The sequence below is a fragment of the Pelmatolapia mariae genome, linkage group LG14, assembly GCF_036321145.2.
Source record: "Pelmatolapia mariae isolate MD_Pm_ZW linkage group LG14, Pm_UMD_F_2, whole genome shotgun sequence".
Lineage (NCBI taxonomy): Eukaryota > Metazoa > Chordata > Actinopteri > Cichliformes > Cichlidae > Pelmatolapia > Pelmatolapia mariae.
In genome coordinates, this window is record NC_086239.1 from 29,050,935 (window position 1) to 29,075,028 (window position 24,094).

A 24,094-nucleotide genomic window follows, 5' to 3' on the forward strand; every position below is an offset into this window, starting at 1 on the left:
ACACATCATACAAAGACGACTAAGCTCTTTCTCTTCTCTGATGCCTCTCTGCATGTTCAGATTTGTGATTTTCTCTTATTTCGTGTTTTTTACTGTCACTTATTGAACTTTCATTTTAATTGCATTTTAAACAAGCAGTTTACTCATAATAAGATAACACTGGTATAAACATGGAAATACTGATGTATGGAAATTAAACCATGGCTGGTTGTTAATGAAGAGCACAAATGTCCCAAGAAAACACACCACCATCATCATTTTGCATTTCACAGCTCTGCTTTTACTTCCATTACAATGTTAACCACTAGAGGTCGTAGTACAGTCGTGGACAGAATTTCCTCCTCTTTGGTCAAGTCACACTTGAAAGGGACCAAAACACCGAGCTGGCCAGCACTTTGACACTCTGCTGCCAGTTTTTGAAACCAAACCAGCTCTGCTATAACTTCCATTATAATGTTAACCACTAGAGGTCGTAGTACAGTCGTGTAAAAAAGACAAGGGCAAAATATGAAACAAAATATCTAACCAGCTACACAATGTAAATTTACTTTTCACACACCTACTACAGTTTGCAATTTAAAACTCCAACTCCAAAATGTAACTGTAGCTCTTGTTAATAGTTTGCACAAAAAAGCTATGAAAATGTTTTCTGATGGAGGATATTCCACATATCCGTTATCTGACGAATACCAGACTTGAAATATCACTGTCTGCTGCATATCACACAAATCAAGACAGTACTTTTTAGGTTTGACTGAAAGATTTCTTTAACATACCAGTAGCCTCTTCTTAGTGATGTGAAAATGCACACTGTGTGTGTCTAACCAACATCCTTATATAAGGTTTTAACCAGTTAACATCGATTTAACTGTAAAAAACAAACAAATAAACCTTTTACTGGTTTAAAACTGTCCAACAAGTAAGATTTAATGTAATAAGAAGGAAGTTGTCATTAATTAAAGTGTTTTCCTGGGTATTCCTGTGATTGGTCAATAGCACTTCTGAGCCGATAGCAGGTGAGGCTTTGAGAAGAAGAGTTAACAGCTGGATGAGTTTCTTTCTTTTCAGTCTTCTGTGAATTGACTACAATCTGGCAGAGTTGAGTAGTGAGGCAAATCAATCACACCACTTTAATGTAAAGCTATTATGGGTTCCTGCACTGTAGTTGCCAGGGTAACAAACTCCACTTCACCTGCTACACACCTTCAAACAGAATGTCTCCAACCTGAAAGAAAAGTTAGATGAATGTAATTCATTATGAGTAAACATAACAGACATAAAATTAGTCACAATAAAAAAGGTTAACAGTAAGAGGAAATGACAAACCTGAACATGAAGAGGGGCACTGAGCACGTATATGACAGCACTGGCAATATCTGTTGCTTTCATAGGCTGTCCGAGAAGTAAAAAGTATTTGTATAAAATACAAATATTTTGTATGTGAATAATCATCTTAACAGTGCCTGACATGTAGGAATAATACTTTTACCTTATGCTGCTTTATCAGGATAGTCCCTGTAGAGCTGTGTTCAAATTCTGTCTCTACAAAGCCAAAGGAGAAATGCTCTTCACAAAAGAGATAATAATGAAGGAACTTCATAAAGTGCTGTATATGTGTCTCATAACAGCTGATATTGGGGTTAAATGCTGGTTAGAGTGTCTTTCAAAGTCTACTGTGGCTCGGATATGGCTGTTTTCTGCACTCAGCTCCTGCCCCAGGCCCTCAGTCAGAGCAGTTACAGCACACTTGGTGGCATTGTAGAAATGGACATCAGCAGCAGGAAAAACTTTATGACCACTTAAGCTGCCACAGAAGAGGATCAGCATTTAGCAGCATATTCTGATCAGATCTCAGAACTTAATATGAAAGCCTAATTGACTGTAATTGATTATTTAATATTGCAGTCATATAGTATCTGGCTGAATGATGCAAGAAAATCTGTATCAGGTCTAAAATCTCAAAAATTTGTATATAATTTATCATCAATTATTTCTTTAAGTCTTAAACATGAAGGATGGAACGTGCATATTTGGTGCACTGTAATGTCAATTCTCCACAGCCTGTAAAGCCACAAAAAACAGACAGGCACATGGACATCTACAAGGACCCTCACGCTGTCTGATGAAATTCATGTGACTGTGACCGCAGCGGACCCTAGCGGACTCCTGGATGCAAGAAAGTATAATCCCTGTTTAACCCGATTCAACCTTCCAGTTAAGAGGCATGGCCTCAGTCTTTGAAGTTTCTTTGTGCAATGTTTGCAAAGGTTATCTCCATAATCGCTGTCTAAATCGTGATAAAGATTCTATAAAAAGATCTTTACCTGATGATTATATCTACAGGCTTCACAACCATGTCTGCTACTGTCCATCGGTAATTAAAACTGCACCTGTTTATGTTTATGATGTGCCCATCATCCACATTTCTCACTTTCATTGACTGATACGCTTCACGTTCACAGATACTCAATGCAAGAATGCTCACCTGCAAGAGACTGAGTAGAAAAAAAGAAAAAAACTGTCTGTAATCAACACCCTCTACACTGGCACATGTACTTGTCGCTTCATGTGTTCATGGGAACAATGAAGAGGAAACCATTTTTAGCCACTTTTGTGTAACAGTTTATCTTTCTCATCTATTGTGTTTGTGATGGCTTATTTATTTTAATGAGCTAGGTTGTTTTTCATGTTTTGGCTGTTTTAACACATTCATTTGCCAACCTTCTGAAATAAATAACAACAACTAAGGATCACTGAACTAAAGCGATCATCTGTTATCAGCGCAATGTTCTGCTCGGAAGAAATCCCAGAATCTCCTCCTCGTTGGTCAAGTCACACTTGAAAATACTTTTAGACCGTTTAGACCAATTTCTAAATAACCTTTTATAGCAGAAATTTCATTTAAAAAAAACCGCAATTACTCCATGCGCTAGACAGTAATATTATCTTTGAGGGTTCTAGTCAGGGTTTCATTAGTCTCAAATGCAATTCAGACACATAAAGTAAAAACTTTTTGTGAGCTCTATAAAGACTTGCCTTCCAGAGGGAACCAGTGTGAAAGGTGGTGGTTAAGATAAGAAGAGTAATTGATGATGTTTGTTGCCCAAACATCATCTGAATGTTGGAAGTCGTCTGTGCTGATATTGCTCCCCATTGAGTATATAATTCAGAGACACCGTGTATCTATTCATTATTTTTCTTGATGGCACTCAGATATATCTACCTACCTATTTGGTATTTCATCTGACACTGGATATACACAGTTCTCTTAATGAGTCTCTTTGGGAAGTCCAGCACTGGATGTCAAATATGGTTCTCTGGCTCATCTCTAAAGATTCTTGTCAATAGACCCCAGCTCCTGGATATGCATATTCTGCCCTCTGCTGGTTAAACCTGTTCCTATCCTACAAATGGGATCTGTTTGAATATTTAAAGACAGTTCGGGTAATTTCCATGCTTTTATCTCATCACGCTTCCATTAGTGTCACAACGTTTTTACTTGCCTTAACAGAAAAAACAAACAAAACAAAAACAAAAAACAAAAAAAATCCACTGAAATCCAAATCATTTCCTTTAAGTTATAGCTTAAAAACATATTTCCAGAGAAAAGCCTTTTCCAGTTTTACATGACTATTAACTTGGGCATGATCCCTGTTTTTACAACAGTATACTGGCCTTCATTAAAACCAACGTGAAGCAATTTATAACAACCACAATGATCTGCATTTTCTAATAAATTATTTTCAAATGAAAACTCTGGAGTTCAAAAATCAAGTTTTACAAATTAAATAAACTTAGTGTAAATAAAAAAGTTCATCTATGTCCAGCTTTCAAATTTCTGTATGGGACTAAAGTGAGAAAAACCTATTAACCACTAGCTTTTACATGTAGGTCTCTTTTATTTATTTATATTGTGCTGTTACTAAGTGGTTATACCAATTTATTTACAATAATAACCTGCCTATATGATGTTAGCCAACAGCAAGTTTAACATCAAAATTTATTTTTTCATAGAGTCAGGTAATGTTAACATACTCTTCGCAGAAACTACGTTTTTCCACTTCTGAGCAAACCTGGATTTTTCATACGTCCCTTGCCCAGCCCTCCACTTTCATACCCAGCCAGCTCGGCCAACTTCACGGCTTCAACTGCTTTTGTATTTTTGAGCTTTTTTAAGACCCTCCTCTATCACCATGTACACATTAGTAATTTTCATCCACCATTTCCTCTTTCGGCCATATGGAGTGAAACTAGCGAGTGGCCCAGAAACACTCATTTCGTTTTGTGTTACACCAGCTGCTAGTATCACCTCCTTTATAGCCTGGCTGTGTTCAACAGTGTGTTTTTGCCTCAAGTGGTGAAAAAGGTTTGTTTTTTTCCTCCTTTGCCTCCTTTTCCTTCTACTCTCTTATATCACTTAAAAAACACAAGTGACCATTTCTGTCTTATGCCTTTCCACTCTTCTCTGTTTGTGATCATATTTGGCCAACAGAGATTTTCATTCTCAAACTTTAATTGTTCAGTCTATTGTGAAAGCAATATGTTACGGCCCTAGCAGGGCCTCCTGAAACTACTCTTGTGTGGGTGTGGTGTTCTCTCCCCACCTCCTCCTTTCTTGCTCCACCCCTCTGTCTCTCTCTCACTCTTTTCTCTCCCCAGTACACAGCTGCTGTTTGTTGGCCTTGTTTACCACCTGGGCCCAGTCAGCAATCACCTCTCTGAGGTCATATATGCTGGGCATGAACTGGATGAGGGGGAGGCAGATTGCTCTGGTGTTTCTTGATTGTGTTTTGTGTGATTGTCCTGCCTGTGGCGTGGAGTTGTAGGAGCAGTGGGGGGAGTAGCTGCTTCATGTGAGTAGTGTGGGCTTGTGGGCCTCAACAGCAGCAGCAGTGGAACTTGCTGCTTCTAGTGACAGGGAGGGCATGTGGGCCCCTGGAAGTACCTCCTCGTGGTGTGGAGTTGTGTTCTTTGTTGTTGCAATCTTTTTCTTTTTCTAGTGTTACTGGAAAAACGGCGTTGCCAGCTCTTTATGTTAAGATTATCTATAATAAAAACTATTTTATTTACTAAACACCTCTGTCTGTTTTCCTTTCATTCCGTTCTGGACCCATTTGTTACCAGTCCCCACACACACCCCTAGACCTTCATCGTGGGGAGGTAACACCATATAAATTGTGTTTGGTTTTTTTGGTTTTTTTCCCCCAACATTTGTAATTTGTTATATTTATACTCTGAGACAGAGCACATTACATTCACTAAAACATTAGCACCATAGAAATCACATCATTTCTGCAGATCAGCTACAAATTCATTCCTATAATATAAAGCATGGAATCCAAACTATGATTGGGTGATATTAAGGAACTCGAAAAACATTAAACCATCATCATCAGCAATTTGTATACAAGGTAGATTTGGTACATGGACTCCTGCTGCCAAATTATGAACCTGCCGTCTGAGGCCTTATCTTTTTATTTTCTTTCTGGTTTGCCCACTTTAGCTTGATATTGCTGTTCTTGGTGAGCAGGAACCCAATAAATTCTTCTGTTCTGGCCCATCATTGATTTGTTGGTTGATTTGTCCATTCTCAGCACAGCAGAGCTCTAAAGAGTGATTCAACATGGTACATGAAATAGAGTTTTTTAATTGGCTAATTATTGCAAAAACTGGAATGAACTTGAATGAACTAAATTTTGTGTGCCGACTGCTGAATGAACAATGAACTGCTCGCCCAGTCTCTCACTGTCTCATGTTACCCTGACATAGCAGAAAAGAAAGAGAGACGTGACACTCAGAGAATCCATGCAGCAGCAAAGAGATTGGTTTTAAGGGCAAAGCTTTTTTCAAACTCTGTTATGATTACTGCCTGATTAAAGGAGGTGTGCTGGTTTTCTAAAGGGATTAAGGAAATATTTGGCACATTCATTTATGTGTCTCAACCTTATCTGTGTCTCTGTATTATAATTATAGATTGAAGATTTTGCTTTTACATCAATTTACAGTATTATACACAATATACGTGGTATATGTGGTGTGCTTATTGTTTGTTTATGTTTATACATTTTGAGGATTACTAAACATATTTGGCAGAATATCAAAATATTTTGTGAATCAGCATGTAATTTTCTAAAGTCCAGTTTACACTTATATAAAATATATCTAACAGAAGGGGAACAAACTGCGTTGTCTGCTTTTGGATAACTAAAATCAGATTAGCTTTTTGACCTTTTTGTACCACTGAATAAAAATTAATATCTCAAAGTGTTGTCTTACTAACTAAAACACTGGACTAAGTTGATATTTTGCAGTACCTCACCCAAAATATTTTCAAGAGAACCTGAAACTGTGATTTTTTTCTTCAGTGGAGGGAACAAGTGTCCACATATAACCCATATATCATAATAATGAATTACAAACCACACCAAATAAAACCTGAAATGTTTTTTAAAACGTTTTGTACCATTCTGTAACTTTCTGTACCAACTGTTAATTAATTTTTATGTAGTCTGATTTTTAGTGTTACAATGAATTTTTTTTTTTATTAACAGTAAAAAACAATCTGACAGAGCAGAGAGGCGTGGAGGTGAAGGTGTTCTAAATAAGGTGTTCCGTGAACATAAACTTACATAGTATATATATATACATATATATACATATATATTCTTTTTTTATATACAGCACATCTCCATGAGCTTGATGAGGGACAAATCGCCTCACTATTTTAAATGCCAATAACTTAACTCAACTTCTTTGTAATTTTACATGAATATTATATCACTGAAGAGTGATAAAAAAACATCCTAACAGTATCACAAATCTAATCCCAAACAATGACACTTCTCATGGTAAATAAATCTACTTTGCAGTTTTTCTTAAAGGTAAGGACACCAGCAAACATGTCACTTGCATTTTTTCACATCACCACTAGAGGTCCCTTAACTTCAAAAATGTAACTGTAGCTCGCAGTTTGGACAAATGACCTGTGGGCTCATTTCTGGAGGAAGACACCTTCAGCGTTAGGGTCCATTCATTATCTCAAGAATATGAACGCCGAGATATCTCTTGCTGTGTGTCACTGTCCTCACAAATTAGGTGTCATAAATCTAAAGCGTGCATTATAAAGCGGGGTTGATAGGTGGGGCTCCCAGTTGTATGATAGTCTGGTTGAACTCTGATTCTGGCATCATCTTTGAAAACAGTCAGTGCTGGAAGAATCTACACTATAAGTGGATTCACAATGCTGCTCAGATCTGTTTTATTTCTCTTCACATCTTTTGTGAGTCTGGTCTCAGGGGCAGGTATGAGTTTTATGTTTCTTTGTTTTTTTCATTTGTGTATAAGTTGCATGACATTGGATACTGCATCCAAAAAAGAAAGAAAGATGTATGTATGTCTTTACCTTAGTAAACATGAAGTATTGATGTTGAGTACAATACAGCTGAAATATATAAAATCAAAAGTGTATTAATTGAAATAATTAATCATTAATATAAATATGCTTGTGACCAATAGGGTCAATTTAATTCAACCGGATATCTAAAATTGTATTGAAAGTTTAGATAAAGATTAGATAGATTAGATAAAGTCACATGCGATTGTGATTGCAAATGCTCAAAAATTAATACCTCATAACCTACAGATGAATAATTCTTTTCTCTTTTAAAATTTTGCAAACCTGATCTTTTAGATTTTTGCTACTATTCCCAACTTCAATGGAATCAAACCTGCACAGGTAAACTTTAAAACAAGCCAAATGAATGGTTAACCAAAGGAGGCATGTTAGTGGAGCTGTTTATGTTCTTCTCCTCACAGTTCCAGTGTTATGGGGACTGGTTTCACAAACCTGCAATGGCAGATCTCAGTCTCCAGTTAATATTGTCACAAGTAAAGTGCTACCAGATGAACGCCTGACTCCTTTTCACTTCACCGGTTATAAAGAGACTTTTTATGGGAGCCTCATAAACAATGGACACAGTGGTATGTCTTAATTATAATTGCAAGTTTATTTGAGGAAGACAGTTTAACACTATGATTTCAATTCTGGCTGTAAAAATGTAACGCAATAACCCCATCTGTAGATAACATGGATAACAGTATAGGGAGGAGGAGGTGGTAAAATGGACAACAATAGCAACAAAGCGTCTCGTGTAACAAAAACACCTCTTAAAATATGTCATGTGTGGTCATTTGCAATTGAAATAATGGGAGCATCCATGGAAGACTGTGTAATGGTTTTTATTTTTATTTTTTAATTCTGAATTTCAGTTCAGCTAAATTTGCCTTCCAGTATACAAATCAAAGAAGGAAATCTGGATGATGAATACAAGGCAATTCAGCTTCACCTGCACTGGGGCAAAGATGGAGGACGTGGTTCTGAGCACACAATTAATGGAGAAAAGTTTCCAATTGAGGTACAGTATGTCATAAATCAGTAGAAATATTTTGTAAATGACACTATATTTGTTTAAGTAATTTTATGTATTGGATTCAAATAAATCCTAATTATTCTAATGCAGTGCTTTATTTCATCTGTAGATGCATATCGTCCATATAAAAGAAGAATATGACTCGTTAGCTGAGGCTTCAAAAGACAGTACGGGTGTGGCTGTTTTGGGATTTTTCTTTCAGGTACTTGTGAAAACATAATTTAAAATATTTTCTAGCATCCAGTACAAGTTTGATAAGACAATAAACACAAAATCAGTAGTTTAGATCACCTGGTATCATCAACGTATTTCAAATCTGTACTACAACCGAACAAAAAAGAAAAAAAAAAATGGGGAATATTATCAGTGTTTCAGAGCGTTTTACCTCCAACGTCTTTGATGAATGGAAATCTGAATTTACCTTCTTTTGGTCAAACTTTTATGAGCTTTAGTGTGTCTTTGAACCAAATTAGCTACTGTATGTTGTACCAACTTTGGTTTCTTAATTATAAATTGCTTTTGGTGTGGCGATTAACATTTTATTCTTTCATTTTAGGAGTCTGAGTCTGCAAATGAGAAGTATGATAATCTTATCAATGCACTGAAATACATATCTCAACCTAGTAAGTTATATCTGCTGAAAAATGATAATAATCTTCTTTTCACCCTCCATATAGAGGTCCTAAATATGTAGCTGATTACACTAGGCTAAAGGGCATCTATTATAAGATAACACAATGTTATATAACATCCACAACAACACAATAAATCAACTAGAAAAGCTAACCAAAACTTTTTGAAGATTAGTAATGATTTTCTTACTGACTTTCTGACTTTATGTTCTTGTTAATATTTCATCAAACCAGAAACGAATGTAACACTGCTGGGTGTTTCCCTGGACATGTTCATTCCTTCTGAAATTAACAGGACCAAGTACTTTCGCTACAAGGGCTCCCTCACCACACCTGACTGTGCTGAAGCTGTGGTCTGGACCCTGTTTGAAAGCACTATTCCTCTCAGCAGGAATCAGGTACCATTCCCTACACTTTAATTAATCTATGAAGAAGAGGAACGTTATGAGTTTATCCTTGAAATTTAATTTAGTGTAACACTAAGGCAATTTTTCATAACTTTTCTGGGAAACTTTTGATAACCCCCAAATTATAAATAGTAAATAGTTTCTGAATAGTTTATTTTAAACCGGCTACATTTGACACTAATAATGGTATCACCCATATCAGCTCGGTATTTAGCTCCCAGCTTCACACATTTAACGTGCTTGTTGACTTTCATGCCAAACTGCATAATTTTTGATAGCAGTAGTCAGCTGTTTTTAGGGGGGAAAGTGTTCATGCTAACCTGAGACCTATAGGAGATGAGTAGAGGGAATTCCTGGTGTTTGGTTAATGTTAGACCACAGTCACAACAATAAACAGGAAATTAAAGGCTAAAGTAAGCAACATGAACTACTCGTTTATAACCAGAATGAAAGACAAATACAAACCAATATTAAATGTTTTGGCAACCCGAGGTATCTGCTACAATAACTAAAGCCACTAGATGGCAGTAGTTGGTCATTGTAAATTTGTGACTATGGGTAATGTAATGTTAAAAATAACAAGAATAATTCACTGATTTCACACATACCTTATGGGTAAAAAAAAAAAAAGCAGTGCGTTTAGGTGCTAATATTGCATATATTTTACCCGAGAAAATATAGGGACATAAAAAGACATCAGAGAAAAAGAATTCAGGGTTTATATGTAATACAAACACAAGGCTATGCTAATGAGCCTCTTTGATGAGCAGCTGTTTACAACTGTTTCCACTGCTCCCACATTACCCGAAAATATATTTAAAAATGGATAAACCTTCACTTGAAATTATGCTGTCTATATGAAACTTTTGTTAATTTTAATTTATATTACTGATACATTATTGAAATATTACACATTCAACAACCTATCTAATGTAACACAAGTGCACTTCTTTGTTTATTTCTGTTCTGATCTCAACCAGCTATATGATAAAAAAATCTGTAATTACAGTAGAACCACAATAGTAAAGCAGGAAGTTAATTTTAGTGAGACACACCTTGTTACCTAGTTGTCACTGATAATAGCTGTATTTATTAGCAAAGCGTTCTATCATAGTATCCTCCTTGCATACTATTTCTAATAAAAGTACATGTTTAACTGCCAGTTTTAATTTTTTTCTTTGTTACAGCTCGCTGCTTTCAACCAACTTCAGTTTTATGATGGACAGAAAATGGTCAACAACTACAGACCGGTACAGCCTTTGAATGGTAGACAGGTGTATTACTCCAGGGGCCAACTTGCTTTGGTTAGCTCTGTGCTATTCACCATGTCAGTGCTGCTATCTAGTGCAAGCTTTGTTTAATTTAATCAATTTTTATGCACAAATACCCTTGTTTGTGACATCTGCTGATTTTCAAATACATGAAGAAAAAAAAAGTAATGTATATTTAAAAGTAAAGGGTGTAAATTCACTGGATGCTTCAAAACAACATGTATCAAACACGACATGTATATTTGAATCATATGTAAGATTTTATCTACAACAAAATATGTTATTGACAAATAAGTAAATGAGTTACTTTTGGTAGTAAATGTTTCACATTGATGATCTCACTACAATTTACACACATTTTGTGGGGACAATATCATGATGCATTCCATTACATGCTTTCCTACTGTTCTGGAAACATCTAAACTCTGACTAAAAGTGTCACATTTATTTAAAATACAGACATGTGTTAACACTATAATGTATACTATTAAGGTATGTTTTACCTATCAGTTCTTTGTCATTTATAATGTGATTAATGATCAAATAAAGTCTTGATTAAAGCTTTGTGAAGACATCTTGTGAAGATTTGCTGTTCTCATCAGATTTCATTGCATATTCTTGTATGTTTTTTTTTCTGGATCATACACTTTTAATCTGAGCTAGTCTAGGGGCGATCGTGGCTCAAGAGTTGGGAGTTCGCCTTGTAATCAGAAGGTTGCCGGTTCGAGCCCCGGCAGTCTCGGTCGTTGTCCTTGGGCAAGACACTTCACCCGTTGCCTACTGGTGGTGGTCAGAGAGCCTGATGGCGCCAGTGTCCGGCAGCCTCGCCTCTGTCAGTGTGCCCCAGGGTGGCTGTGGCAACAATGTAGCTTGCCATCAATGTAGCGTGCCATCACCAATGGGTGGATGACTGGATGTGTAAAGCGCTTTGGGGTCCTTAGGGACTAGTAAAGTGCTATAAAAATTAGAGATGGCACGATACCACTTTTTTATGTCCGATACCGATATCATAAATTTGGATATCTGCCGATACCGATATGAATCCGATATAGTGTGTTTTTTAATCAACAAAACTGTTTTTTAATATCTTGCTGCATTTTCTATAAGTTCATACTCAAGTTTAAATAAACAATAACACTAAAGCTATTCTGTTATACCTGTATGTAAAAAATACACTGCGCCCAAAATATTTCATAGTTCAGCAATACTTATCAATCTAATAAACTTAAACCTACTCCATCCTCCCTATTCTGGTATTTTAAAGAGTACTTAGCAGAAATATTAAGCAACCTAACTAATAGGGTTGCAAACTCCCAGCAAAAGAAAATAAGGAACCACCCCCCACCCTCCACCTGATGATGCTTAATCAATGTAATCAACTTTAATTTGATGCAGGGTGAAAAAAATGCACAGAAATAAATTATTTTTCAAGAATAATTAAATAGATTCAACATCTTTCTTCAACATAATTGCAGAATTCACAGATGGTACTTTCCCAAAGGAAAAAGTACTATAGCTTACTAGGGTATATTAGACTTAACAGTTACTATATACAGTACTGGACTTCTATACATTTTACATCAGATTAAAACTTTGGGTGTAAGATTCAGATAATTATTTATTAAAAGCTAGACATTTTAAATGAGAATAAGAAAGAAAAGTATGTCTTTGTGCCCCCTTTTCCCTGTTCATGCCCTATCGGCCCCCCTGGCTAAACTTTGCTAGATCCGCCCCTGGACAGTTACCAGCCGTCAGCTACGTAGAAAAGGATCCTGGAGTAGAAAGTAATATTAAATAATTTCTAACAACAGCTTATCAAGCTTAAACGTGCTGCTGTTGTTCAGCCGCTGGTTTCCTCTTTCTGGTGCAAAGTGGGCCAAAAACAAACAAGAGAGACAGACTCGCGACAGAAAAGCCGATCAGCTGATCATTAAGCAGTTTCACGATTGAAGTAGCAGCAGGAAGGGGAGGGAGAGAGGCAGTCACTCTATATATCGGTTGTTAAGCTTAACATGGGAACGCTTTACAAACATTCAGAGATGAACTTACACACTTGCTTTACTTCTCTCTGGGATCACTTCCTCGGAGATGAAATGCTGGTTTGGTAGCGAGGCTACAAATACACACAGCCGCTCTATCACGTGATGCACACTGCTCCGACGTGCTACAGTTATGAGCCGAGTTACGCCATGTCGCAAGTTTTGTGAGGTGCTTTTTTGATATTTAATGGATCGGATTACATTTTTTATTTCTCGCCGATATCCGATCCAGTAATTTAGGTCAGTATCGGACCGATAACGATACGTAATATCGGATCGGTCCATCTCTAATAAAAATACAGGCCTTGTGTCAGAACAGACCAACATTTCAACGTGCTGCTTCACAAGAGAAATGAACAGCAGCAGTCGCCAAATTGGAAAAGTAAGAATAAACGGTATGTTTATCAGAGCAGGAGTGACATATTTAGCCATATGTTTCCCTTAAATTGCTCGCTGTCTGAGTGATGTGGGCTTTATAGATAATTGAGAAACTTGTTGGGAGAGATGGCATCCATCCCAGCACCTCTCATTTGTAGAAATCTGGCAAAATTCATTAAACTGCCCAGAATAAGAGATAAGATAAACATTTATTAGTCCCACACGTGGGAAAGTTTTTAAAGTGTATCCAGTACTGGGACCAGTAACTAGAGTTACCCATATAAAATAAAATTAAAAAAGACTACACCAAACATTGTTATATTGAATACTGAAACCTTTTTTAACATAAAACTGTAGTTTTAAATGGGCAGAAACATATTTTTTGTGCACCAACTGTTAAAAATTGACTTTTAAACAGATTACAGCTCACCGGTTTTATTATTATGTGTGCCTATGCCAAGAGGCACACATATTACTATTCGTCGGATTTATTATTATTATTATTATTATTATTATTATTATTATTATTATTCTTCAGTTTCCGCCTGAAATTTTGCAGCGAATCTCGCCTCGCAGTTTTGAGACAAGCTTCATATATGTTACCTCATTTTGTGCGGCTGGATCAGGAATGGTGTGCTATGACTTTTGGTGTTTATGACTATTATAGTTTTTTAAATATTAATATTTTAGTGAAAATTTTCCCGCGCTTCTCTGCCAAACAGTTTTGACAATAGGGTTACATATGTTAGATCATTTTGTGCGGCTGGAGCTGGACTAGTATGGTATACACTTTTGGTGTTTATGACTTTTATAGTTTTTTAAATATTAATATTTTAGTGCAAATTTAGAAAGATTCTTCTTTTGGCGCCATAGAAACAGACTTCATTTGTGGTGTGTTGGCTCCATCTTTTGGTCCCACTGATACAAATTTCAAACTTCATTTGTGGTGTGTTGGCTCTCTCTAGTGGTATGCCGGGAGTAGTACGGCCTGTCTACCCTTATTTGGATTACCGTAATGATGACAATATCAACGGTGCGCACAGCGTCGCTGCTTTCAGGAGCCATTGGAATTTTTAAGGTTGCGCAAATCATTCAAAAGTTACGGTAATGCTTGGTGGAAAACTCAATATCCCACAATTCATAGCACGCCTCTGCCGAGTCAAACAATGGCGGCCATCACTTAGTTTTTATTTTCCTCTTAATACTGTTTCTAGGTCACAAAATAAACTTTTAAGATATTTTCAGGCGAGAATATAGGTGTGTAAACTTCAAATATCTGCTCATTTTGTCAAAACATCCCATATTAGCGACAATGTTCTGACGATGTCGTTTCTGCTTGAGGCTAGCTGGCTAGTGTGGCTAGCGCGGCTTTGCTAACAAGCTACAGCCGGCCTGGATGACAGTGAGAGCGGCTTACTCTGGTTTCACACCCGGTCCTTCGTAAAGTCTCGTGGTCACAGCTGGACTTATTTTAAATAAATAAATGATTTATTTATTTATTCATTTTAGTAACGGTATAAACAGTGAAAGGTGGTGGATTGGCCAGATGTAAACTTCAAATATGTGCTCGTGTTACCAAGACATCCCATATTAGCTCTGATGGTTTCGGTGCCTGCAAAGAGCTAGACAGCTAGCTAGCTAACTGGCTGTCTTTTTGACTCAGGGTCATAGCTGGACTTATTTTTCGTTTTTATGAGCCGATGAGGGTTTTTTTTTTAGTAACGGTACAAACAGTGAAAGGCGGTGGATTGTCCAGATGCTGGTCGATGTGGAAAAAATAACTGAGTTGTTTGGTGGTCGCTGACGCGGAGCTACAACCGAGGGCAGCTATCCACCGGTGTGTGTCAGACAGAGCATGCAGGGAACGAGGCGGCGAGGCGACCGCCGATCAACCGGTGGTAGATCGTGGATCAGGGAAACCGAAGGCAGGAGAAGCAGGCGGCTGCCGGTCAGAGCGTGAGGTGAACTGAATTTCAGGTAAGAAGTTATGAACTGCACTCTATTTGGGTCAGATATAAACCGAGTTTAGGTGTAATTTATTTTCGTTGTGCTGACTTTTTACAATCAGTTATAATAACTTGTACTGCGTGCTAGCTAGCACGACGGAGTTTCTATACAGCTGTGTGCGCGCTAAGTTACTGATGTTGAACTTTATGACAGCCTCCCCTGTCATTCTCTCGCCTGTTCAAACTTCAGTCATGAAACTGATCAATGATCGGCTTTTCTCTCTTGTTTGTTTATCGCGCTAAACAACAGCAGCACGTTTAAGCTTGATCAGCTGTTGTTAGAATTCATTTGATTTTAATTTCTAGTATCAGCTGATGTTTGCTGGAGCCACAGCTGTAGAAGCGGCTGGTGGAAACCAGGAGATGACCTTACCGAATCATCAGAGCTGAACTGGTGATGGAGAAACAGGTTTACCTTTTTTTTAGGTGACATGAATGAGTTGAAGGGAAGTTATGAACTGTTTCTGAGAGAAATAAACACCAAGCTCCTTTTTTATTTAGCTGACAGCTGGTAACTGTGCAGGGGCGGATCTAGCAAAGCTTTTGCCAGGGGGCCAGGTAGGGCATCTTACAACCAAAGTTTGTATAATAATACACAAGATTGTCTGTAGACCATTGTTAATCATTCAGAACACTGTGTAAAAATAACAAAAAACAAAAAGTGAATGCAAAAGTGCATAAATATTTATTTTACGTGATTGATGTGTGTGGCGGGGCGTGGTCTGCAGTGCCGCTGCAGGGGAGGTGGACCCACCTGAGCGGCATCTGCAATCACGCCTCTCTGGCGTAGTCTGTGCTCTCTCGGCTGTTTTTTGGGTGTGTGTCAGGCTGTGAGTTGAAAAGCTACAGCCGGCTGTGTGGGTACACCAACCATGTGTGAAAAGTGGTCCATAACGTAATGCTTCAAAGCGTGTTCATGCAAACATTGTCGGGTCTGCCGTGGTACAATGGGACTTCTGCTCATGAAACTATGTGCACAGCGTCTGCAAATCGGGGCTGTACAAAGTCACTTCATCTTTACCCAAAATTGTAAGCTGTCATCTGTGAGGTGCGAGCGGTGTTTGTTTTTACCATAGTTCATGGTGGAGAATGGCTGCTCTGCTGAGTTTTGCTCTCTGTAGCTGTATGAATGGCAAACTACACTGTTTACCAGCGGCATAGGCACACTTAAAATTTCTTCTGAAATTTTCGCTTTCTAGTTGTATTTACAGTAACATAAACTGGCTGCCCGCCCAGTTTCTCCATCTCATGTCAGCATGACACAGCAGATGAAAAGTTATTATTATTAATTTTATTTTTATTATTTGTGGTAGTAGTATTAGTAGCAGCAGTTGGAGTATTTTAAATAGGACTTCTCTTTGAGGAACACTGGTGGAGAAAAGACATGTTCAGTTTGTTTGTAGACCGACACACATGCTTTCTCTTCTCTGATTGCCTCTGGAAAAAATAGATGTTGTCAGTGCCATCACAATATGTGCTCAGCACCTCTCTGCATTTTCAGATTTGTGATTTTCTCTTGTTTCGTGGTTTTTACTGTCACTTATCGAACTTTCCTTTTAATTGCATTTTAAAAGCAGTTTACTCATAATAAGATAACACTGGTATAAACATGGCAATACTGATGCATGGAATTTAAACCATGGCTGATTGTTAATGAAGAGCACAAAGTGTCCCAAGAAAACATACCACAGAAGGTCATCATCATTTGGCATTTCACAGCTCTGCTGTTAATTCCATTACAATATTAACCACTAGAGGTCGTAGTACAGTCGTGTAAAAAACACAAAGACATAAGAAAAATATCTAACCAACTACACAGTTTAAATGTACTTTTCACACACCTACTACAGTTTGCAATTTAAAATTTTTTGAATGTTTTCCAGTATTTGCTGTTTCTTAAATCAAATATCCTATAATGCTATAAGAACACTGAAGTGCAACAGATTTCCCTTAAAAATTTCAGGAACTAGTGAAATGTTTCAGTACAAATATCATAAAGTTGTTTCATGATTACACATGTTAAGTTAGTAAAATCTATTAGTATTATATGAGAGGGTCACATGATGCAACCCGTCACAGAGATCACAGACTGTTTTGTGAGGAGGCTACAAATAAAGGATGCAATGGATAAGGTACATCATATTCCAGAGGAACAGCAGAGTAAAACGCTTTTGTACTTTTGAGGTTTGACTCAATGATTTCTTTAACATACCAGCAGCCTCTTCTTAGTGATGTAAAAAAGGCACACTATGTGTATCTAACCAACATCCTTATCTAAGGTTTTAACCAGTTAACATCGATTTAACTGTAAAAAAGAAAAAAACAACAACAAAAAAAACATTTAAAAGTTTAAAACTATACAACGAGTAAGATTTAATATAATAAGAAGGAAGTTGTCATTAATTAAAGTGTTTTCCTGGGTATTCCTGTGATTGGTCAATAGCACTTCTGAGCCGATAGCAGGTGAGGCTTTGAGAAGAAGAGTTAACAGCTGGATGAGTTTCTTTCTTTTCAGTCTTCTGTGAATTGACTACAATCTGGCAGAGTTGAGTAGTGAGGCAAATCAATCACACCACTTTAATGTAAAGCTATTATGGGTTCCTGCACTGTAGTTGCCAGGGTAACAAACTTCACTTCACCTGCTACACACCTTCAAACAGAATGTCTCCAACCTGAAAGAAAAGTTAGATGAATGTAATTCATTATGAGTAAACATAACAGACATAAAATTAGTCACAATAAAAAAGGTTAACAGTAAGAGGAAATGACAAACCTGAACATGAAGAGGGGCACTGAGCACGTATATGACAGCACTGGCAATATCTATTGCTTTCATAGGCTGTCCGAGAAGTAAAAAGTATTTGTATAAAATACAAATATTTTGTATGTGAGTAATCATCTTAATAGTAACTTGCATGTAGGAATAATAGTTTTACCTTTTTTTCAGTGTATACAGCAGCTGCTTTATCAGGATAGTCCCTGTAGAGCTGTGTTCAAATTCTGTCTCTACAAAGCCAAAGGAGAAATGCTCTTCACAAAAGAGATAATAATGAAGGAACTTCATAAAGTGCTGTATATGTGTCTCATAACAGCTGATATTGGGGTTAAATGCTGGTTAGAGTGTCTTTCAAAGTCTACTGTGGCTCGGATATGGCTGTTTTCTGCACTCAGCTCCTGCCCCAGGCCCTCAGTCAGAGCAGTTACAGCACACTTGGTGGCATTGTAGAAATGGACATCAGCAGCAGGAAAAACTTTATGACCACTTAAGCTGCCACAGAAGAGGATCAGCATTTAGCAGCATATTCTGATCAGATCTCAGAACTTAATACAAAAGCCTAACTGATCAAAATGAAATTAATTGATTATTTAATATTGCAGTCATATACTATTTGGGTGAATGATGCAAGAACATCCGTATCAGGTCTAAAGTCTCAAAAATTTGTACAAAATGTATCATCACTTATTTCTTTAAGTCTTAAACATGAAGTATGGAACATGAATATTTGGTGCACTGTAACGTAAATTCTCCACAGGCTGTAAGGCCACAAAAAACCGACAGGTGCATGGAAACCTACAAGGACTCTCACGCTGTCTGATGAAATTTATGTGACTCTGACTGCAGCGGACCCTAGCGGACTCCCGGATGCAAGAAAGTATAATCCCTGCTTAACCTGATTCAACCTTCCAGCTAAGAGGCATGGCCTCAGTCTTTGAAGTGCTAATTGTCAACACACATCACATGTCACTTCACACTCGACTGCAAACTGCCCCAGCACAAGTTGGAGGTCATTGCTCAATGAAGCCAACAAAACACCTTCATCAGCCAAAAAACAAAGACAACACCACAAACTCGACACCCTCCACACCTTAGATGCACCTACAAGTTCTGTCCATAAAACTTATTAACAGAAGCAGCGACAAAAAGGAGCCCTGTTAGAATCAAATCCCCCCAATTCCAAAAAAGCTTTCAGTGCAGTTGTACAGGGACTGGATAGTCTGCAATAATAAGTCTGATATCCCATATTCATCAAGCATACCCCACAGGACCCTGTGACGTTCTATGATCTCACAGCCAGTTGCTGCTGCTGTGAAAAATGTCTTTGTACAGTGTTTGCAAAGGTTATCTTCATAATCGCTATCTGAATCGCGATAAAGATTCTATAAAAAGATATTTACCTGATGATTATATCTACAGGCTTCACAACCATGTCTGCTACTGTCCTTTAGTAAATAAAATTGCACCTGTTTATGTTTATGATGTGCCCATCATCCACATTTCTCACTTTCATTGACTGATACGCTTCACGTTCACAGATACTCAATGCAAGAATGCTCACCTGCAAGAGACTGAGTAGAAAAAAAGAAAAAACTGTCTGTAATCAACACCCTCTACACTGGCACATGTACTTGTAGCTTCATGTGTTCATGGTAACAATGAAGAGGAAACCATTTTTAGCCACTTTTGTGCAACAGTTTATTTTTCTCATCTATTGTGTTTGTGATGGCTTATTTATTTTAATGAGATAGGTTGTTTTTTATGTTTTGGCTGTTTTAACACATTCATTTGCCAACCTTCTGAAATAAATAACAACAACTAAGGATCACTGAACTAAAGCGATCATCTGTTTTCAACGCAATGTTCTGCTGGGAAGAAATCCCAGAATCTCCTCCTCGTTGGTCAAGTCACACTTGAAAATACCTTTAGACCATTTAGACCAATTTCTAAATAACCTTTTATAGCAGAAATTTCATTTAAAAAAATTAAATGAAAAAAATACCACAATTACTCCATGCACTAGAGTAATATTATCTTTGAGGGTTCTAGTCAGGGCTGCATTAGTCTCAAATGCAATTCAGACACATAAAGTAAAAACTTTTTGTGAGCTCTATAAAGACTTGCCTTCCAGAGGGAACCAGTGTGAAAGGTGGTGGTTAAGATGAGAAGAGTAATTGATGATGTTTGTTGCCCAAACATCATCTGAATGTTGGCAGTCCTCTGTGATGATATTATGACTCTCTCCAGAGTCTCCTTGTGCAGCCTCAGTGCAGCTGGCATACCAAACCATAATGCCATAGCCGAGTATTTCCACTGAGCTACTGTAGAAGGGCACCAGCAGCTTTTCGGACAGGATGGCTTTCCTCAGTGTCCTCATAGAGCAGAGCAGCCTCTGTGCCTTTTCATCAGAGAGGATGTGATCAGAATCCACATGGGATACAACCAAGCAATTTCTGCTGCAGCTTTGATGTAGTGTCTGACAAATTTGAGTGAAACTCTTATTTTTCAAATAGGAGGTTCTGTGTCTCTAAAGAACTTCAAACTCAATCATCAGTTTATTTTTCTTTATGCTTGCTCCCTATTCAGTATATAATTCAGAGACACCGTGTGTCTATTCATTATTTTTGTTGATGGCACTCAGATATAGCTACCTACCTATTTGGTATTTCATCTGACACTGAATATACACAGTTGTCTTAAGGAGTCTCTTTGGGAAGTCCAGCACTGGATGTCAAATATGGTTCTCTGGCTCATCTCTAAAAATTCTTGTCATTGGACCCCAGCTCCTGGATATGCATATTCTGCCCTCTGCTGGTTAAACCTGTTCCTATCCTACAAATGGGATCTGTTTGAATATTTAAAGACAGCTCGGGTAATTTCCATGCTTTTATCTCATCACGCCTCCATTAGTGTCACAACGTTTTTACTTGCCTTAACAAAAAAATAAATACAGAAATAAAGAAAAAAAATGAAGAAAAAAAATCCACTGAAATCCAAATCATTGCATTCCAATTTTACATGACTTTTAATTTAGGTATGATCCCTGTTTTTACAACAGTATACTGGCCTTCATTAAAATCAGTGTGAAGCATACCAACCACAGTGATCTGCCTTTTCTAATAAATTACTTTCAAATGAAAACTCTGGAGTTCAAAAAACAAGTTTTACAAATTAAATACTCTTAGTGTAACTTTGATAAGAGTCGTAAAAAAAGTTAATCTATGTCCAGCTATCAAATTTCTGTATGGGACTAAAGTCAGAAAACCTATTAAATATTAGCTTTTACATGTAGTATAGGTCTGTTTTATAATAGATATTTTGCTGTTACTGAGTGGTTAAACCAGTTTATTTACAATAATAACCTGCCTATATGATGTTAGCCAACAGCAGGTTTAACATCTAAATTTATTTTGTCATAGAGTCAGGTAATGTTAACATACTCTTCGCAGAAAATACGTTATTCCACTTCTGAGCAAACCTAGGTTTTTCATACATCCTTGGAGCAGCCCCCCGCTTTCATACGGAGCCAGCTCGGCCGTCCCAATCCCTCCCGTCACCACAGCCACTCTGCCGCGCCAGCGCTCCATCACAGCCAGAACACCGGTAACCTGCTACACACGCGAGAGCACTATAAACATGCAGAGATGGACTCCGAGACTCAAGCAGAGTGACGCCAGGCTGTGTTTGAATATAACACATGATCGAACATGACCGTGAACGTCTCACTTTCTAAAAACACGTCATACGTCTCTGGGCTACGTTCACGTTAGCTCCAAAATATAGGAAACCGTTTATATCATTTCTGTTGTTTATAGATTAAACATAAATTAAACACTTCATAAACTGGTAAAGTGCTAGCTTTAGTGCCCATACTCGCATTTGTTAAACGAAAACTTATTTTATTTCATCTTAAAGTAACATATCAACCATTTTCTGTTTGTTATCCCTGCACACTTCTTTTCATCAGGCACTACAACTATAAAACCTAGAGAACTTGTTAGACTAGTCCCTTTACTTTAGAGTGATATAACCTGAAAAGTATATCTTGACATTTCAAGCAAATTTGCAATACAAATATATATGAAAGCAGAAAAACAGAACATTCATCATAAATGAAATATAAGCACAAAGTAGCCTAGGCAGGGTTTTTCCCATTGAGATTTGAAATCGAAATATACAGTCGGTAACACAAGTATTAAACATGTCACCACTTTTCTAAGTAAATATATTTCTAGAGATGCTATTGGGGAGGCTTGAAGCAATGATGACAGCTTCAAGACTCCTATATGGAGAAATTAGTTACATTCATTACTCAGGTATGATTTCGGCCCATTGGAAAGATTGGATGACTTGTTAGCGACATCTGGTGAGAATTTTATGTCAACAGGACCTTTAGAAATATATTTGCTTAGAACATTGGTAACCTGTTCATTGGTTATTTTACCCCCTGTAACTGCTTTACAAACTTACCTTGTAACTCTGCAGGAGCTACACAATCTTGTCACACAATAAGAATCAAACTGGAAAATATTTTCTTTCTCAGCTTTTGTATTTTGGAGCTTTTTTAAGACCCTCCTCTACCACCATGTACACATTAGTAATTTACATCCACCATTTCCTCTTTCGGTCATATGGAGTGAAACTAGCGAGTGGCCCAGAAACACTCATTTCCTTTTGTTTTACACCAGCTGCTAGTATCGCCTCCTTTATAGTCTGGTTGTGTTCAACACTGTATTTTTGCCTCAAGTGGTGAAAAAGGTTTGTTGTTTCCTTCTTTATAGGAAACAATCATCTTTGCATATTTTACAAAGTATTGTGCTTTGCTAGAGAATGTTGAATTAACTCTTCTTTTGTGTACTAAATTGTCATTTCAGGCTGATACTCTGATCTAACTGTTGACTATGTATTACTATGACTGATACTGTGATATGACTCTTTTATATCACTTTAAAAAACATGGCACACCATTTCTGTCTCATACTGTCTTATGCCTTTCCACTCTTCTCTGTTTGTGATCATATTTGGCCAACAGAGATCTTCAGTCTCAAACTTTAATTGCTCAGCCTACCGTGAAAGCTGTATAAATAGTGTGTTTTTTCCCCAACATTTGTAATTTGTCATATTTATACTCTGAGACGGAGCACATTACATTCACTGAAGCATTAACACCAGATCAGCTACAAATTTATTCCTATAATATAAAGCATGGAAACCAAATCATGACAAACTATTAACCTACCAGCCTACAGCCTCATCTTTTTACGTTCTTTCCGGTAAGCCTTTGCCCACTTTAGCTTGAGATTGCTCTTCTTGGTGAACAAGAACCTAACAAGAAAAATATGTCTAACACAATGGGAGCAAACTGCTTTGGCTGCTTTTGGATAACTAAAAACAGATTAGCTTTTTGACCTTTTTGTGCCACTGAATAAAAATTAATATCTCAAAATGTTGTCTTACTAACTAAAACACTGGAGAAAGTTGATATTTTGCAATACTACACCAAATAAGACTTGTATTAGATTTCAAGGCTTTTTATATCCTTTCTGTAACTTTGAGTACCAACTGTTAATTCATTTTTATTTAGTCTGATTTTTAGTTTTACAGTGGATTTATTTTGAAACTAGCTGTTTTTTTCTTCTTTTGTTAACAATGAGAAACTGACTGCACAACAAATCTCTTTCTTATGTAACTCTGACAGGAGAGAGGCATGGAGGTGAAGGTGTTCACTGAACATAAACTTTGATTGTGACCTCTGTATTATTAGTGTATGACACTAAGTATCATGTGATCTGTATTATATAATGCTACATGTATTTTTTCTTTGTTTCTTTTGCGTATATACAGCACATCTTCATGAGCTTTCCCTAAGGGACAAATCGCCCTACTATTTTAAATGCCAATAACTTCGCTCAGCTTCTTTGTAATTTTGCAAGAATATTATATCACTGAAGAGTGATAAAAACAATCCTAACTCATAAATATTATCACAAATCTAATCCCAAACAATGACACAATGGTAAATAAATCTACTTTGCAGTTTTTCTTAAAGGTAACGACACCAGCAAACATGTCACTTGCATTTTTTCACATCACCACTAGAGGTCCCTTAACTTCAAAAATGTAACTGTAGCTCGCAGTTTGGACAAATGACCTGTG

At 37.2% G+C, this 24,094-nt stretch overlaps 1 protein-coding gene across 1 annotated transcript; it reads left to right on the plus strand.

Moving 5' to 3' along the window:
• Window positions 1-7,240: 7,240 nt before the first annotated feature.
• Window positions 7,241-10,829, plus strand: LOC134640650 (carbonic anhydrase 4-like). The gene is made up of 8 exons (XM_063492559.1): window positions 7,241-7,301; window positions 7,691-7,735; window positions 7,816-7,980; window positions 8,269-8,414; window positions 8,539-8,631; window positions 8,986-9,052; window positions 9,296-9,459; window positions 10,656-10,829. Exons 1-8 carry the CDS (start codon window positions 7,241-7,243, stop codon window positions 10,827-10,829), a joined length of 915 nt encoding a protein of 304 aa, XP_063348629.1.
• The last annotated feature ends 13,265 nt before the right edge of the window (window positions 10,830-24,094 follow it).

Coding starts and splice junctions, on each gene's coding strand:
- LOC134640650 (XM_063492559.1), top strand. CDS start 7,241: ATGCTGCTCAGATCTGTTTTATTTCTCTTCACATCTTTTGTGAGTCTG. Junction 7,302..7,690: donor GAGTCTGGTCTCAGGGGCAG/GTATGAGTTTTA, acceptor CTGATCTTTTAG/ATTTTTGCTACTATTCCCAA. Junction 9,053..9,295: donor GAAATACATATCTCAACCTA/GTAAGTTATATC, acceptor TCATCAAACCAG/AAACGAATGTAACACTGCTG.